This window comes from Poecile atricapillus, chromosome 23 (genome assembly GCF_030490865.1).
Source record: "Poecile atricapillus isolate bPoeAtr1 chromosome 23, bPoeAtr1.hap1, whole genome shotgun sequence".
NCBI lineage: Eukaryota > Metazoa > Chordata > Aves > Passeriformes > Paridae > Poecile > Poecile atricapillus.
Window position 1 is genome coordinate 5,452,220 of NC_081271.1, and position 17,759 is coordinate 5,469,978.

The window sequence follows — 17,759 nt, forward strand, 5'->3', positions numbered from 1 at the left end:
GATCCCTGATTTCTGGGAATGAGATGGCCTCAACTTGGACTTCGCTGGGAACAACATCCCAGTTCTGGAAGGGTGTGAGCTCACGGACTGTGGGGATGCTCCCACCTCCTGTCTCCAGGGAGAAGGTGAGGATGGCAGGACTGGCCAGTCTGGAACCAGAGGTTGTATTGGTGAACTTATTCCCTGATTGTTGTATTGTTCAACTTGTTCCCTGATTGCTGAGAGTCAGGACAAGGGGAAACGGCCTCAAGTTGTGCTGGTGAGGTTCAGGTTGGATATTAGGGAAAATTTTTTTCCCAAGAAATGGCACTACCACAGTGTCAGCAGGGCAGTGGTGGAGTCCCCATCCCTGGAGGGATTTAAAGGCCACATGGATGTGGCACTTGGGGACATGGTTTAGTGGTTGCCTTGGCAGTTATGTGGATGGTTGGACTCCATCACCTTAGAGAGCTTTTCCAAATGAAACAAGTCCATGATTCTGTGATAATTGCTCCAAGTTTCTCTCAGAAGGCTGGGTTGGTGCTGAGCTGTGTTTTCTGCCAACAGTCCCTGCAGTCCTGCATGTGACTGGTGACTGAGTGACAACCTCGAGCTTTCTCCATGAGGTTTGTCCATCCTGAGCAGCACAGGAGCGCTCGTGTTCCCGACAGGAGAAACCTGGAGGGAGTTAAAGCTGCGCTGCCTGGCTGCAGCACTTGGGGCTTTGCTGCAGGAGGACAGACAATGCATTTGAAGTGCATTAAGGTATTATTGTAACCTTGTGTGTGCTGAGAGGTCTCTGATCTGTGAAATAAAGATGAGCAGATTTGTCCCAGGTTTATCAATGGAAGCAGAATTCCCATTGAAATGGGAGGGAAGGAAGGGTGGGTGAGATCCTGCTCACAGCCAGGCTGGATTCTGTATGCTCTGCCTGGCTGCTGGTGCTACCAGGGGGAGCCTTGAGGGGGAGAAGGACAACCCCAAAATGCTGCTTGAGAGGCACTGGAAATCATCAAGAAGGAAGGAAAATTCCAAGGGGGAAGCAGGATGCTAAGGCAGCCCCATGGCTGGGAATAACTGAGAGTTGGGGAGAAGGAGCTGTTTTGTGCAGCTTGTGTCCCCCAGGGGAGGGATGCTGGGGGGAATTCTCCTCGTGGTCTGGGCCTGGCTGTGGAAAGAGGGAAGTTGTTCATCCCCTCTGCTTGGAAATCTGCCCTGAGAAGGCCATTAAGGGAGGAAAAGAGCAATGCTTGCTTTGCTTCCTCATAGAAACTGCGTGCTCTCTTCCAGGGCAGCCTGTGTGTGGATCATTGCACTGGGGGATTTCTTAAATGGCCGTTAGGAAAAAAATTCAATTTGTTGAGACCAGATGCTGCAGAAGAGATGGATGAAAAAGCAGAAGGAAATTTGCAGAGGGGACATCTCGCATTAGACAGCAAACCACAGCCTAGAGGAGACGGTTTGGTGCTGCACCGAGTTCCCAGCTTACAGGAAAGCTTTGGTGAGGCTGGACACCAGGGAGATCTCCCTTCCCCCGGGCTTTTATTCCCCTTCCCTTGTGCTCAGACCTCCAGGTTGTGAAGCCTGACCTGGAACACCTCTGTTTCTGCCTGACAAGTGCTGGGCTTGCTGCAGCTCCTGGATGCAAACCCCTGCAGGGAAGCCGTGTGAGCCTGGCGGGGGCTCGCAGGGGAGGTGATGCTGTTGCTGCATCCAAAACTCGTCTGGAGACCCAGGGGAAGGCAGGAGCCGAAGGGCAGGGCTGGGGAGGATCTGCCCCTCGGCTGCTCTCCGCTTGCAGCGCTGCTGCTCGCCTGGCACAGCCTAATTGGCTTTGATAGGATTACAGGGAGGCAGCGGAGGAGTAAACAGGGCGAGGTGCTGGGGCCGGCAGCTCCTGGAGAAATCCCAGCGCGACGCCCGACCAAGGGCACCGGAGCTCAAGGGTTAATGTCTGCTGCTGTGCTGCTGCCATGGGGTAAGGGCTTCATCCTGCTGCTCTTAAAGGAAAGGCTTTCCCAAGCAGCATCCCAAAGGTCTGTGGCTCTCTCGGCAATTCCTGATGGGTTTGCCCCTGACAGATGCAGAGTAAATTATTGCAATTATGGAAGTTACACCTTGTGCCTCGAGCCTTGTATCCTCAATAAATGTTTATGGTTTGAGGCAGCCTCATTTGTTTGCTTGAGACCAGACGACTCTGATTTATTGGCAGAAATCCTAGCAGGGAAAAGGGATGAGCCAGACAAGTTTTTAGCTGCTACACACACATATATGTGGAGAAGAGATGATGGTTATTTCTTTCTCATGAAAATAAAGCCTCAGATTTGGATGTGAACTGTTGCATACAGGAATTTTTCCCAACCTACAAGCAACAAGGGGAGCTCAAGGGTTAATGGTGCTCCAGGGCTTTGCTTCCTGCCTTGTCTGGGTTTGGGGATGGCTGGGAGATTCTGTGGGTTGGAAGGGAGGAGTGGATGCTCTCACTGGGAGCAAGTTGCTGGTTAGCACCATGAACTGCTGCAGGAATGGCGGGGAAGCAACTTCCCAACTCCCTCCTTCCAGGAAATCCAAGAAAACCAGGTGTCAAAAATGGGGCTTAAAGCCAAGGATGGAGGTGGCAACAAAGGACTTGAGCCCAAGTCTGGGGTGGGGTGACATGGCCTGGAGACAACTCTCCTTGTGTGGGGGCATGGGTGAGCATCCACCTTTCCATGCACACCTGGCTGGGGCTCATTCCCTCAGGAATCCTCCTGGCTCTCTGGTGGCAGAGGGTGTTTCCCCTCTGTCAGCAAAGAGTTCGGTGGGCTCAGCTCAGCCGGACTCCATCCTCATGGTTCATCTGCCGTTCAGTCTGGAGTTGGCTCTTGCACCAATATTTATTGTTGTTCCCTCCCCAGATCTGGGTATTTTGGACAGCTTGTTTCTGATTTAAAGTATAAATAAGTTTGATCTTTTCATCTGTTGTTCTCTCTACCTTCTGGAGGCTGTGCTGGTTAAAAATAACCGGGATGATGAGCTCAAGTGGGGATGGTGGATGGGTTTTAACCTCCATCGTGGTGCTGGGACCACCCATCTGGCTCCAGAAGAGAACTCAGGCTCCCTCTTCTCCTCTCCCCAGGCCTCATGGTCGAGCTCTTGGTCCAGTGCAAGGTGTCCCTGACCATGGCAGAGAGGTGGAGTGAGATGAGCTTTAAAGTCCTTTTCAACCCAAACCATTCCATTCATTTTTCCCAAGCTGGGAGCTCCCTGAATTGCCTAACCCCCCTTGGCACGTGGTTAAATCCCCTTGGCTGGGGGTTAAATCCCCTTGGCTGGGGGTTAAAGCATTTCAGCTATTGCAGGGGGTTGGAAAAACGAGGATCCAGGGGAGAGCTGGGAGTGCAGAGATCAGAGGCTGTCCCTGACGCACATCTCCTGGGCATGGGGTGCTTTCCAGCTCTGGGCTTCTGCAGAGGAGGTTTTTGCTTGAAAAAGTCCCTTTTGCTCAGAATTGAACTATTTGCTTAAGAAGACCAGATGAAGGGAGGAAGAAAGAAAAAGAAATAGAAAGGGTTTGGCTTTCTTGATGGAAAGTCTGAAATGCAGGTTTCGGTTCAGCCTGGAAGCTCCTTGGTAGAGGCTGGCTCAGCTTTGCTGCCGGGTTTATTTTGGTGGGGGAAGCACACGCACACACACACGTGTGCACACACACTCATGGACACACACACACGCTCTCCTAGACAGAGAAAAACAACCCCCAGCCTAACCCAGACGCTGATTCAAAAGAACTGTTGGTTCTGGCCACGCTGTCGGCTTTCCACTGCCCACAGCCTCCCACCGTGTGAAACCGTGGCTGAAAACCAACAGGCAAACCCCAAAAATCAGAGCCAAAATAGCATTCCACCTGGGGAAGGGCAGAAAAAGTCTTTCTAGGCAGCGGTTGTGCCAGGAAACCCCCCTCTCCCTGCTTGCAGCCCGCCGAGCAGCAAAGGATGCTCCCGGGAGGAGGCTGGAGCCCCCCGGCGCTGCCTGCGGGATGGATGGATGGGGCTCCCCCGGGCAGGGCAGGGGGTGCCCGCGGCTGGCGGGGGGCTGCGGGGCAGGGCCGGGGGGCTGGTGGGTGTCTCCGGGAGCGGTGACTGAGTGAGGCGGTGCCAGGGCTGGGGGCGGATTTTTTGAGAAGAGCCTCAGCTCTTCAGAGCAGCGGCAGCCGCTGGAGGAGTTGGGCGGCTGTTGCTCCCTCTCCGCCCGGAGGAGGAGGAAGAGGAGGAAGAAGAGGCTTCGGCTGCCGCCTCTCCGATCCCCCTCCCCCCCCTTCCCCTTCCGCCCCACACCTTTATGGACGAGCGGCGGAGCTTGCTCTACTCTCCGGCCGCCTCCTCCGCCGGCCGGCAGCCTCGGGGCGGCTCGAGCAGCAGCCACCACAACCTGGGCTACAGCGAGCCCCCCGCCGCCCCCCAGCCGGGCCCCGAGCAGCAGGAGGAAGAGGGCGAAGAAGGGGAGGAAGGCAGCATGACCGTGGTGGGAGGCGGCGGCGGCGGGGACCCTTTGCTGGAGGAGCCCCAGCATCCTCCTCCTGCGCTGCTCGGGGGGGAGCGCTACGATCAGCCCCCGGCGCCGGCCGTGCCCGCCGGGCAGCCCGCGGGCAGCGGGGAGCACGAGTGCTGCGAGCGCGTGGTCATCAACATCTCGGGGCTGCGCTTCGAGACACAGCTCAAGACCCTGGCGCAGTTCCCCGAGACGCTGCTGGGGGACCCCCGCAAGAGGATGCGCTACTTCGACCCCCTCCGCAATGAGTATTTCTTCGACCGTAACCGTCCCAGCTTCGACGCCATCCTCTACTACTACCAGTCGGGCGGGCGCATCCGGCGTCCCGTCAACGTCCCCATCGACATCTTCTCCGAGGAGATCCGCTTCTACCAGCTGGGGGAGGAGGCCATGGAGAAGTTTCGGGAGGATGAGGGTTTCATTCGGGAGGAGCAGCGGCCGCTTCCTGAGAAGGAGTTTCAGCGCCAGGTGTGGCTTCTCTTCGAGTACCCCGAGAGCTCTGGGCCGGCCCGAGGCATTGCCATTGTCTCTGTCCTGGTCATCCTTATCTCCATTGTCATCTTCTGTCTGGAGACCCTGCCCGAATTCAGGGATGACCACGACTATGAGGGAACCGGGGGAACCTTCGGGACAGGGGGTGGCCCTCTCCCACCTGACGTCTTCACCAACTCCTCATCCTCGGCTGCTTCCATGGTGTCATCCTTCACTGACCCTTTCTTTGTGGTGGAGACTTTGTGCATCATCTGGTTCTCCTTCGAGCTGCTGGTCCGTTTCTTTGCCTGCCCCAGCAAGGCCACCTTCTCCAAGAACATCATGAACATCATTGACATCGTGGCCATCATCCCCTACTTCATCACGCTGGGCACAGAGCTGGCTGAGCGGCAAGGCAATGGCCAGCAAGCCATGTCCTTGGCCATCCTCAGAGTCATCCGCCTCGTCAGGGTCTTCCGCATCTTCAAGCTCTCCCGGCACTCCAAGGGGCTGCAGATCCTGGGGCAGACCCTCAAGGCCAGCATGAGGGAGCTGGGATTGCTCATCTTCTTCCTCTTCATCGGAGTCATCCTCTTCTCCAGCGCCGTTTACTTCGCAGAGGCCGATGACCCCAGCTCGGGGTTCAGTAGCATCCCCGATGCCTTCTGGTGGGCTGTGGTCACCATGACCACCGTGGGCTATGGGGACATGCACCCCATCACCATTGGGGGCAAGATCGTGGGGTCTCTGTGCGCCATCGCGGGGGTGCTGACCATCGCCCTCCCTGTGCCCGTCATCGTCTCCAACTTCAACTATTTCTACCACCGGGAGACGGAAGGTGAGGAACAAGCCCAGTACATGCACGTCGGGAGCTGCCAGCACCTCTCGTCCAGCGAGGAGATGAAGAAGGCTCGCAGCAATTCCACCCTCAGCAAGTCCGAGTACATGGTGATCGAGGAAGGGGGGATCAATCACAGTGCATTCAAACAGGCTGCCTTTAAAGCAGGCAACTGCACAACCACAAACAATCCCAACTGTGTGAACATCAAAAAGATCTTTACGGATGTTTAAAACAAACCCAAACCAAACAAACAGCAACAAAATCTGAGGACGCGGTAAAACGATACCAATAATAATACCAATAATAATGCAAAGTGACTGTGTGTCGGTGTTGTGTGGAACATGCACCATCGTCGGTCTGTGTGTGCCCTCGTTTTTATACCTTTATTTTTTTAGATCCTTCCTTTCTAAAGATCCAAAAGTAAAAGGATTTAAAATTCTCTGGAGAAGAGGACAGCTAAAGGGTAAAGAGAAGGAAGATGAAGACAAACCACACTCACTGTCAAAACAGGTGTTTGTTCTGCAACGTGTTGCAGGGCTGCTTTGCTTTTTGGGCTTTTGGGGAACCTCTTGCTTTGCTCCCGAATTTCCCCCCCTTTCCCTAAGGGCAGTGTGTAGCCGATCTCCCTTCCATCACGTAGAGTAATTTATTGGATTAACAAACCTGGACTGGGTGGAGGAATGAGGAAAACATGAGGCAGAGCATACTGGGAGGGGGCTGGGAGGAAATAACCATTTAATTCTGCAGAGAGTCTCTGTTACCACATCGTTAAATGATGCTTAATATTGGAACATGTGATGTGCCATTATGGGCACATCCCAGATTCCCTTTTTCTCCCCATTAGATAATTTATGAAATTCTAATCTGGTCAGAGACCGAGCGCAATCAATACTGGTTTAAATAGAAAAAGAATCCCCTAAGCCTTCATTTTCTATTCTGGATTCCCTTCCCCTGTAACCTGACGGAATTATTTCCTCCAATGTCAAGTTTGTGGCGGTGCAGCAGGGATGTGTGCAGGGGGAGGGAGAGGAGACGAGGACTGGAATGTTTTCGGGAGCAGGGAGCGGTGTCAGCAGGATCCACGATGGGCTCCTCGCTGTGGCTGGGAGCCTCCGACCCACCCAGCCGGAGACAAAGGGATATTTCCTCCTCTTTTTGCAATGCCTTTGGAAGAGATGCAGCCGCTTATCACCAGAAGATTAAAGTGGTGAACACGCCTTCCAGCGGAAGTCACTAATTCCGACCGGAGTGATGCAGTTGCCATGGTGACCATGGTTTCCTGGGAAACCCCCAAAGGTTGTCATGGCATCCCTTCTCCCATCCCCCTTGGTCCTTGCTCTTCCCGCAAAAAGCCTTTCCAGATGGTTCCAGCTCCTCCATCGTGGCTCTGCACCCCCTTCCTTGTTCCAGTCCCGCTGCTCCTCCCGTGTGCCCAACAAAGCATCCACAGGCAATAAACACCCCCAGATCCTCCTGTCCCTCACCTTGGCCGTGGAACCTGGGGATGGAGGCTCATCCTGCTCCACCAAGAACAACCCCAAAGCCAGTGGGAGCTGGCACCGAGCAGCTGCAGGGAAGCTTGGCCGGGGAGCCTCGGCAGCTTTGTGAAACAAGGGGGACAGTAAAAAACAGGATTGAAAAATAACCAAAAATCCCACCGGGGAAAATTCATCGTCACGTGTGCGCCAGGGGCCATGGGACATCTGATGGGATCAGGTGAGCTTTGCACGGGGGAGAGTTCAATGGAGTCATAATGTTCGGGTTTTTTTGGACAAACTCCATGCTTCCCATTGCTTACTTTTATTATTACTTTTATTCCAGCTTATCCTGCCGCTCTCGGGTATTTTTATACACCTTAGATAAAGTGGGATCACATCCTGTAGCTCCTCTGATCATATTTGCTTTTTAGTGCTGTGGGAGGAGGAAAACCCTGCTGCTCCTCTGCAGCTGGATTGCTTCACTTCTGTGCTAAAAAGGTGATTTCAGTGGTTTAGTGCTCCCATCCAGCCCCTGCCATCGACACAAACCAAAAGCAGCTTGGCCTCGAGAGCTTTGGCTTCAGCTCTGCTCAGTTTTGCTGGATTTTGGGTTAAAAAGCCGAATTCCTTTGAGGTAGCACATGGAACAGGGATGCTGTTAAATACCTACAGCAAAGAGGAATTTATCCCAAACCTGTGCAAGGTTTCCCAAGGTTCCCCGCACCTTTCCCAAGGCTGTGGAGAGGGGGCCTCGTCCTGAGAGATGCTGGCCATGCCAAGATTGGAGTTTAGCTGGGATTTTTCTGAGACTCAGAAGGATTTGGATGGTTTGTAGCACCTTCCCTTAGCCACAGTCAATAAACCAAAGAAAAACATCAGAGCCTCTCTTTGGCTGCTGGGTGTGATGGTTTTATTGGAGCTACCAGGATTTCCATCAGCTGAGGGTGCAAGAGAATGATCTTTATTAGGTAGATGCTCTGGAACTTCATGGGAAGTTACAAACCTGAGATCCCTTGTCCAGGATAAGTGGGATTCCTTGTGTGGGATAACTGGGAACACCTCAGTTTGCCTTTTCCCCAGGCTGCCAGTGGGCCAAAATGTCATTTCAGCCTATGAGCTCTCCCTTTTTATTGTTATTAAATTTTATTGTTATTAAATTTTATTGTTATTAAAGCTTTCCCTCATGCCTATTCCTAAAAGGAGGGTTTGAGTTTAAGAGCAGAGGAAACATTGCACTCAGGAGAGTTTGCAGATGGGTTCTGGGTTGGTGTTTTCCCCATGGCAGCTGCACAGGGTACGGAAACCACATGTTCTCCTGGAAATGGCACAGAACAATTTTCAGTTTCTCTGTCATCTGAAATAAGCAGAGACCTTGCAGGCTGTTGGTTTGGTTTCCTGACTCCTCCCTGCTTGATTTTATAGGAGCAGAGTAGTTTCAAGGGGATTTTATTGACAGTGAAAGATGCTTTATAGGAGTGGTGACAAGGAAACCACTCCACCCACTGGGGTAAAAGGCAGTTTGGCTCTGGTAGAATTCCAGAATGGTTTTGGTGGAAAGAGACCTTAAGGATCATCCAGTTCCACACCTGCTATGGGCAGGGACACCTTCCACTATCCCAGGTTGCTCCAAACCCCATCCAACCTGGTCTTGGACACTTCCAGGGATGGGGCAGCCACAGCTGCTCTGGGCAATCAATATCTGACCTAAATTTCCCCTTTCTCACATTCAGAAAAATACTTTTCAGCATCACTGAAAGACAAAAATACACTGCTGCTCTGTCTTTTAGATCCCAAGAAGTGAAAGTGGAAAACTGGAGATATCCTTTGGATGTTCTGCCCTCTCTGCATCTTCCCTCTCTGCTGTCTCGTGGGTACCATTCACTGAGAGAAACTGAACCACTCGAGCCACCTGCTCCAGTGGAAGGTGTCCCATGGCAGGGAGCTGGAGCTGGATGATCTTTAAGGTCTGTTCCAACCCAAACCAACCAGTGACTCTGATAAATACCTTCTGTTCCGTGGTCTGAGGCTTCTCTGGAACTGCTGCTGCAGATGTTGTGGCAGGAATTGGAGAGATCCCTGAAACACTGGGCTCTCCACAGCCAGCTGTTATTGAAGTGGCTCTGCTCTCCTGCCGTGTGCCCCATTAGGACAAGGCAGTGTTTTAGCAGCCCCTGGGGAGTTCCAGGGGAGCCTCGGCTGTGCTGGACTCGCCTGTCCCTGATGTGCTTGGAGGGGCAGCACTGGGGGATCTGTGTTAGTGGAGCTGCTGTCTGTGAGCCAAAGACTCAGCTTTTTACACTAAATGGAGGAACAGGCATGACCACGAGCTCCTGGCTGATGCTTCCCAGCACCCCAAGAGCAGGGGAGCAGGGTCCCCGCAGCTCTGGGCAGTCCCAGCGTGGTTCTGCTGCGATGTCCTCCCGTCCCCTGTCCTTTGTTGCTGTCACCCGAGAGACCCGGTGATGGTGAAGGATGGGAGCGAGGATGGAAGAGGCAGCTCCCACCCCAGGGATGCAGCCCTGGGAGGCTGGAGCTGCCTCTGTGGATGCCTTTAATTTATCACAGAAAAGGTTTGGGTTGAAAGCAACCTTAAAGAACATCTTGTTCCAGCCCCTACACAGGGGCACTGGGTGCTGTAGAACCTTGTACCTCCTGTTTTCTGTTTTCACAGAGTCCTGACAGTTTCCTTTTCCCTCTGCCCGTATTTTCCTGTTTCCCTGTTTCAGCCCTGGATGCCACCTTGAAACACACCCTTGGTGCTGGGGGGTGCAGCAGCCGCACCCCTGACCCCTCCACTTGGTGCTTTGACACCATCACCTTTTTCTCCTGCTTCTTTGCCCTCTTTTTTGTGTGTTTTCAGGCCTGAGCTCCTTCAAAAGGTTCTGTTGTTCTCCAGCACAATAGATGCCCTTCGGGTGCTTGGGGTGGCCGGAGCAGAGCAGTATCCATCCCACCCCACGTGTGGACACAGACAAGAGCTGGAGATATCCTCTTTCCTCCAGGAGGGTTAAATTTCCTCCCAGGCAATTGTTCCTGCTCCGTCCCTTGACAAAAGAAGCCGGTTTTGTTTTTAATGCCCAGTTTATGGGCAATTAAGCAGCGGCAAAGGGCAGACAAGCGCTTTCCCCGGCAGAATGGAAAGAGCCAGCCAGGGTCATTGCTCCGAAGAGGTCTCTCCTGCAGGGATGTTGCACAAGGAAAGGGTGTTTGGCAGTGCTTGGGAGCGTTGTGTGTAAAATCTGTTTAATTGTGTAGTTTGGAGCCCTCTCCTGCCAAGCTTTTAAAATATGCATGTCTTGGTGCGAGCACACGGAGGCTCCACCGCCGCCGCAGGGAAGCAGGGCTTGGTTTTCCCTGCTTTTAAATGCTTTAGCAAACGATCTCTGGGTAGGCTGCAAACCTGGGAGTGCAAACAGGCAAACAGGGTTTAACTGTGCCTTATCTTGCCCTTCAGTCTCCGTTCTGTGTGTACCTGGAGGGAGAGCTCAGTGCCCCGGCATCCTCCTGCAAGGGCAGCCGTGTGGGAGCAGGGAAATAAGGGATTTCTGGATATGATATGATCTTTGTCATGGATTATCTTTTAGGCCCCTTCCAACCCAAAGGATCTGAGGATTCGATGGTTACAGGCTGCTGTGGGCAGGGCCATGTCCCAGGAACTCTCACTCCTACGGAGCTGGTGCTGCTCCCCTGCACCCTCCCTGCAGCACGACTGGCCCTTGCTCGGCTTTGGGGGTGTTGTACAGCTGGAGGATGTGTTAAGGATGGGATGTTGCTGCCTTTCCCCCTTTTCCTGGGTGCTGTTTGCATGGCTGAGGTCCCGGCAATCCCGCCGGGTGCAGGGTGGCATCAGCCCTCGCCCCGTGCCAGAGGTGGGAGGTGGGCACTGAGCACGGAGGGATGGAGCCATGTGCTTCTTTTCCTTGGAAACAGCCCCGGGGCCGTGGCCATCACCACCTTGAGGAGGATTTGGGGGATATTTTGGGTGCCCTGAGGTGCCTCGTCTTAGCTGGGAATGGCCTGTCCAGCAGTGGAGGGTGTTCCATCCATTCCAGGGGGTGGCGAGTGGGGGTTCCTGAGGTCAGAAATGAGACTGGCACCAGGAGGAGTCTGTGTCTGAGGGAAGGACACATTTGGGATCCCTGCAGAGCAGCCCCAGCCCCATCTCCCAGCTCCTCCCAGCTCTTGCTCCAGGCAAAGCTCTCCTGTGGTTGAGCCTGGGGTACAAGCGAGACTTTCACTCCGTCCTTGGGCGATGGTGTCCCTGTCCCAGGGGTGTTTGTCCCTCTGTTGGCTGCTCCATGCCGGGAAGGCGTCAGTGCTCCTGCTTTTGTCACTCAGCGAATCCCAGATTTTGCTCCTGAAAACCTCCCTGCGTGGGGAAGAGGGATCTGTGCGGGGTCCCGCCTGCAGCCCTTTTATCCCCTGCTCTGCAAAACTCACCACAAACACAAACCCCGTGAGCCTCTCTGTGCTTTTCCTTCCTCGATTAACGTGCTGCTCTGACACCCACAGGGTTCAGGGTCTGTCTGTGTCTCATCACCGCTCACAGCCTGAATTTTCAGTGCTGAGGATGCTCGGCAGCAGCGCAGGGAAACCTCCCCGCATGAACATCCCCGCAGGGCACCGTCACTTTTCTCCTCCTTATGAACCAAGACATGCTCAAATAAATTAGAACATGTCTCCCATCTCCTTCAGCTCCTCACTGGAGTCAGGAGAAGCTGGAATGCTCCCTGATCACTGCTCGGGGTGGGAGCAGCCGTTCTCTGCTGGCTCTGCACACTCATTGTGAGACCCCCGGCTCAGCCGCACCGACGGCAGCAGGCGCTGCTGGCTTTGTTTAGGAATGATTCATTTCCTTCACACTTGTGATTCCGATGCTTTTCTGAGCGTGTTGGAGCTCTGATGCTTTGCTCCAGTGGTTGCGTTTCATTTTTAACGTCTCTGAACCCCCTGGCTGGGGGGGCTGGGCTTGGATGTGTGGTTTGTGAGGAACACGAGCCCATCGCCCCCTCTGCTCGCCCCAGCAAGGCTGCAGAGCACACTCAGGTTTATTCGGAGGCTGCCCAGCACAGCTGCTTTGCTTTGCTTCCCTCACAGCACCACCACGGATAGATGAGGAAAATCCTCTGGGGTTTTGTCACGGTGGAAGCACCGAAGGCTGGGCAGCGGCCTCGGGGCTTGCAGCAGGGTCCGCGCTCGGGCTGTGGCTCCACGGGAAGCTAAAGGCTGGGAGGGAGGATGGAAGGAAGGATGGAAGGGAGGATGGAAGGGAGGATGGAAAGGAGGATGGAAGGGAGGATGGAAAGGAGGATGGAAGGGAGGATGGAAAGGAGGATGGAAGGGAGGATGGAAGGGAGGATGGAGGGGAGGATGGAAGGGAGGATGGAAGGGAGGATGGAAGGGATGAACACACACTTTGCAAAGTGTTTTCTGTGTTTGCAGAAAGATGAGTTTGCCCTTGGGCTGGGTGCAAGGAAGGAGCCGTGTGTGGAGCGGGTGGTGGGTGATGTGGTGGGTGATGTGGTGGGTGATGGTGTGGGTGATGGTGTGGGTGATGTGGGTGATGCTGTGGGTGCTGTGGGTGATGTGGGTGATGCTGTGGGTGATGTGGGTGATGAGGGTGATGTGGTGGGTGATGCTATGGGTGATGTGGGTGATGCTGTGGGTGATGTGGGTGATGTGGTGGGTGATGAGGGTGATGTGGTGGGTGATGAGGGTGATGTGGTGGGTGATGAGGGTGAGGTGGTGGGTGATGTGGTGGGTGATGTGGGTGATGTAGGTGATGCTGTGGGTGCTGTGGGTGATGTGGTGGGTGATGAGGGTGATGTGGGTGATGTGGGTGATGCTGTGGGTGATGTGGGTGATGTGGGTGATGTGGTGGGTGATGAGGGTGATGTGGTGGGTGATGCTGTGGGTGATGCTATGGGTGATGCTGTGGGTGATGTGGGTGATGTAGGTGATGCTGTAGGTGCTGTGGGTGATATGGTGGGTGATGAAGGTGATGTGGTGGGTGATGCTGTGGGTGATGTGGGTGATGTGGGTGATGCTGTGGGTGCTGTGGGTGATGTGGGTGATGCTGTGGGTGATGCTGTGGGTGATGTGGTGCCATTCAGGGGGTTTGGGTTGTACCCCAGGGAAACGTGTCCCTGCTCCCCAGCCTGGAGTGTGTGAGCACTGTGGGGGATTTTCTCTCTGGCCTTGGGCAGGTGGGCTCTGTGCCTCAGTTTCCCCATCTGTAAATGGCACAGAACCACTTCAGGAAGTGTTTGCAATGAAAAAGGAAGAGGCACTTTTGAAACACAGAGCAAGAAGTGAGGACTCCTCCAAAGGTTTTATGGGATTCAGCTTTCTTGGGGCTGGAAAAGCCTGCAGACCCTGCCCTGGGTACCCCAATAATTCAGTTTTTTTCCCTTGGCTGGAGGGAAGCCTGAGGTTTCACACAGCTTCCCAGGCTGCCAACTCTGCCTTCAGATCCCCATCAACAGCCTCCTCTCCCATGATTTCTTCACTCTGCATCTTCCCTTTCCCCCCCTTCTGGCCCATTTTCCCTGAAATCTCTGTGAGTTTAGGGTTGAGAACCCTCTTCTCCCTCCTTGCTGGTCTCTGCTTGGAGCTGCCTCTGTGTCTCTGTAAAAATTTAACCTCCTGCTATTGCAGTGGGTCAGAAACCAGACATTAGAAATTTGGGCTTAAAATGGCCCTGGCTGCTGGCAACTTGAGTTTGCAGGAGGGATGAGGAAGGAGTTGCTGGGAACTCGATGTAGCATTGCAGGTTAGAGGATTCTCTGCCTCTGCCCGCGCCTCAGTGTGTGCAGGTGCCTGAATGATATTCCACACTTTAAATCCCTCAGAATTAAGGCAGGAAGTCTTCTTTCTGCAGCATCAGAAACAAGCCTGGGCTGTTCTCTCCCAGGGCTGGAAATTTTCAGGGATATCTCTCCCATCCTGGTTGCAAGATGCTCTGAGAAAGCGCAGTGAGCCTGAGGAGAAGCGAGTGGGGAATGTGACCTGAGTCCAGCTGCGTTCTCACTTGGGAATTTCCTGGGAATTTGGCTTTATTGCTCCATTCTCTTGACCTAACAGCCATGCAATTCCCTTGGAGGAGAGCTTTGCACAAGCACCTTTATTAGCCAAGTGTGGGACTCAGTCAGAGATATCAGTTAATTTGATAAGATCTGTTATCTTAACAGAAACCCTGTGTTGATTGGCATCAATTAAATCTGCCTCTTTAATTCTGCATTAAGACTCTCAGCCATTCCAGTATATTCTTTGTGTCAGTGATGGATGGCCAGACCCATCATTTTTGGAGGTTGCTTTGTTTATCCCTTAAAAACCTGTTCCAAACAGGAGCTGTTTTCCATTCCTCTGGAAGGAGATGCTCAGGACTTGCCCTCCCAGGAGCTGTTTTGCCAGCTCTGAGTGTTTAGGTAGAAGTTATTTGGCTCAGCCAATTAAAAAACATCTAATTTTTATGGCTGCTGTTTAATATCCTCTATTTCTCTTGGGATGGAGAGGATTTCCTCAGCCCTGTACAAAGGAAAGACATCTGGATCCCTTCAGGAGCCGGAGCAGGGATAGCTCCTGAATGCTCCTGACTTCTCACTGCTGTTCTTACTGGATCCAGGGAAATAACACCATTGTTAGGCTGAGGATTTGGCATTTCTTTCTTTACTGGCAAGGATACAGCTTGGAAAGGCTCCAGGGTACCCCAAAGCACTGGATTATTTGCCTGGTGGGAATTCAAACTGTTATTTACCACCTCCTCTGCAGAGTCCCAGCTCCACCATCACCATCTTGCCCAGTGGCATTTCCTGGGCTGAAGGTGCTGTTTGGGTCTAATTTGTGTATTTATTTATTTCCTGAGTGTGTAATGCTCCCTTGATTCTCGAGGATCCTGGCAGTCTGGAGCCCTTTCCAGCTGGCAGGTGGGAGGGGTTTAATCCCCCAGCAAACCCAGTCCAATAAAGCAGAAAGCCCTGTTAGCTTTAAGCCCAGGAATGTCCTGCTGGCACTTCAGGATAAGCTGGTGCTTGAACAAGTGCCTGGGCTGAGATCCTTGCTCAGAGCACTGAGCCCCTCTGGAAGCTCATTTCCCCACTGCCTCACAAGGGATCTTTGCTCCTGCCAGGAATTCCCATCCCTTTCCTTTGCTGGATTTTAGCATCCCTGTAACACCATTCCTACACCCCTACATTCTCATCATCCCTGCAGAGGCATCCTCAGCACCCCCATATCATCATCCCTGCATCCTCATCATCCCTGCAACTTCATCTCTGCAATTTCATCATCCCTGCAACTTCATCATAGCTGCATCTTCATCCCTGCAACCTTATCATCCTTACATCCTCATCATCCCTGCAGCTTCATCATAGCTGCATCTTCATCCCTACATCCTCATCATCCCTGCAAATACATCCTCATCATCCCTGCAGCTTCATCATAGCTGCATCTTCATCCCTACATCCTCATCATCCCTGCAAATACATCCTCATCATCCCTGCAACTTCATCCCTGCATCCTCATTATCCCAACTTCATCCCTGCAACTTCATCTGCAATTTCATCATAGCTGCACCATCATTCTCCCTGCAGCCTTATCATCCCTGCGACATCATCAGCCCTGCACCATCATTATCCCTGCAACATCTTCCCTGCATCCTCATCAGCCCTGCATCCTCGTTATCCCTGCCACTTCATTCCCACATCCTCATTATTGCTGCAACTTCATCCCTGCAACGTCTCCATCCCTCCATCCTGATCCCTGCAGCATCCATCCCTCCTCATCACACAGATCCTGTGATCTTTGGGGAACACAGGCTGATTTTTGGGGCTGAGCTGGGAGCAGGCAGGTCCTGGTGCCTTAGGCTGGGCTCTGGGCTGTGACTGCATCTCCTCCCAGCCTTTCCCTCATCCCCAGCTGCTGATGAAGCACCCGGCTCAGTGTGCTCGGGGCAGCTGGGATGCTCCAGTTGCCATGGTGTGAAGTAAAGGCAGAACATGGATTGTTTGGAAGATGAGAGGGACAAAAACAGTTGCATGAAATTTCTAGAAACTTCAGTGTCTCAAAGAGCAGAGCATCTCCCTGTATTAAAATAGGAGTCAGTCCTTGGGGTGTGGAGTTATGGATGCAGTTCTGGCACTGCATAAATTGGGGGGATTTTTTGGGCTCTTTGCTGGACACCCCCATCTCCACATCAAAATGGGAATTGGGATTTGTGCTCCTGTGGGAGCAGCTCCACAGTCCAGGCTCTGGGATCAGCCTTGGCTCCTGGCATCACCTGGATTGCATTTATAAAATCAACCAGTTCCTCAGTATCTCATGAATTACATCAGGTCAGAACAAACACAGCTTGATTAAGACAAAAACATGAGGAAAACCCACTTGGCACTAATTACTGTGGGTTTGGAACTTGCCATTAATGTGAGATAACAGTTAACAACAGGAATATATTTAATGAATCTTTTTCCTATCTTTAGCTCACTTTAGACTCTGTGGCATCTAGTCCATTAAAGAATTTTAATTAGAAAATTTTCATTTTTCATTTGTGGGAAAAGGAGTTGGGAATTTGCCAGGGGGGACCAATGTGCAACTTCCACTTTACTTGAAAAAAATGAACCTGTTTTTGTTTTCCAAATCAGGCTGTGCATAAAAGTGGTTCTTTGCTTTGCCCAACAGATCACAGAAGAAGTTTTGAAATGAGGACCTTCAGGACTGTGTTGAGAAATGAAACATCTCCAAGGAAAGGACAAACATCCCAAACATCTCCAAAACGGTGACCAACGCTGCCATGGGCCCGACTGACAGAGGGCCTGTCCTCCCCACCTAAACCCAGTCCATATTTCATACATTTATTTATATATGGAACATTCCCCACGTCATCTCTGTTTTCTAACAAGTGCATTATGTAAAAGGGAACATCTTTGGAGCCAGATTATCTTCAACTCATGTGCAATATAACGAGACTGAGCAAAGCCAGGAAAAAGGAGGAGGAGAGGTGGAAGTCACTTGGACATTATTTCAATTTTTTTAATATTATTTTTTTTAAAAAAATCTCTTGAAAGATGAAGCAGCCAGAAAGGATATGTTAAACAGAGCTGCTAAAACACAGTCCAAGTGTTTTGCTCGGGGTGGGAGGGAGTGGGGGGAAATTCAGTTGCTGTCACTGTTCCCTGGTGAAGGCCACGGGCTGTTCTCAGCTCTTCGAGAATCATTCCTGTTCCATTTTTCTCACTTTCCTGGAATTGCCCTTTATAAGTAGCTCTGTGCTGTACCAAAGGCTGTGATTTACTTTAAGTCCTTATTTAGAAAGAAACATCTCTACTGGTGCTGAGGAAAATGGTGTCGAACAGTTGTGCCTTTCTATCAGGATCACTCCATGAAAAAATAAGGACAAATTGAATTTCCAGGGTAGAAAAGGTCTAAACCCCCAATTCTTGGCTGACCATGCTCCTGCTTCATTTCAT

The 17,759-nt window shown here is 52.3% G+C and overlaps 1 protein-coding gene across 1 annotated transcript; it reads left to right on the forward strand.

Moving 5' to 3' along the window:
• The first annotated feature begins 4,153 nt into the window (after nucleotides 1-4,153).
• On the forward strand, nucleotides 4,154-17,374 carry KCNA3 (potassium voltage-gated channel subfamily A member 3). The gene is made up of 2 exons (XM_058856154.1): nucleotides 4,154-7,534; nucleotides 16,972-17,374. Exon 1 carries the CDS (start codon nucleotides 4,297-4,299, stop codon nucleotides 6,046-6,048), a length of 1,752 nt encoding a protein of 583 aa, XP_058712137.1. The 5' UTR covers nucleotides 4,154-4,296; the 3' UTR covers nucleotides 6,049-7,534; nucleotides 16,972-17,374.
• Nucleotides 17,375-17,759: the final 385 nt, after the last annotated feature.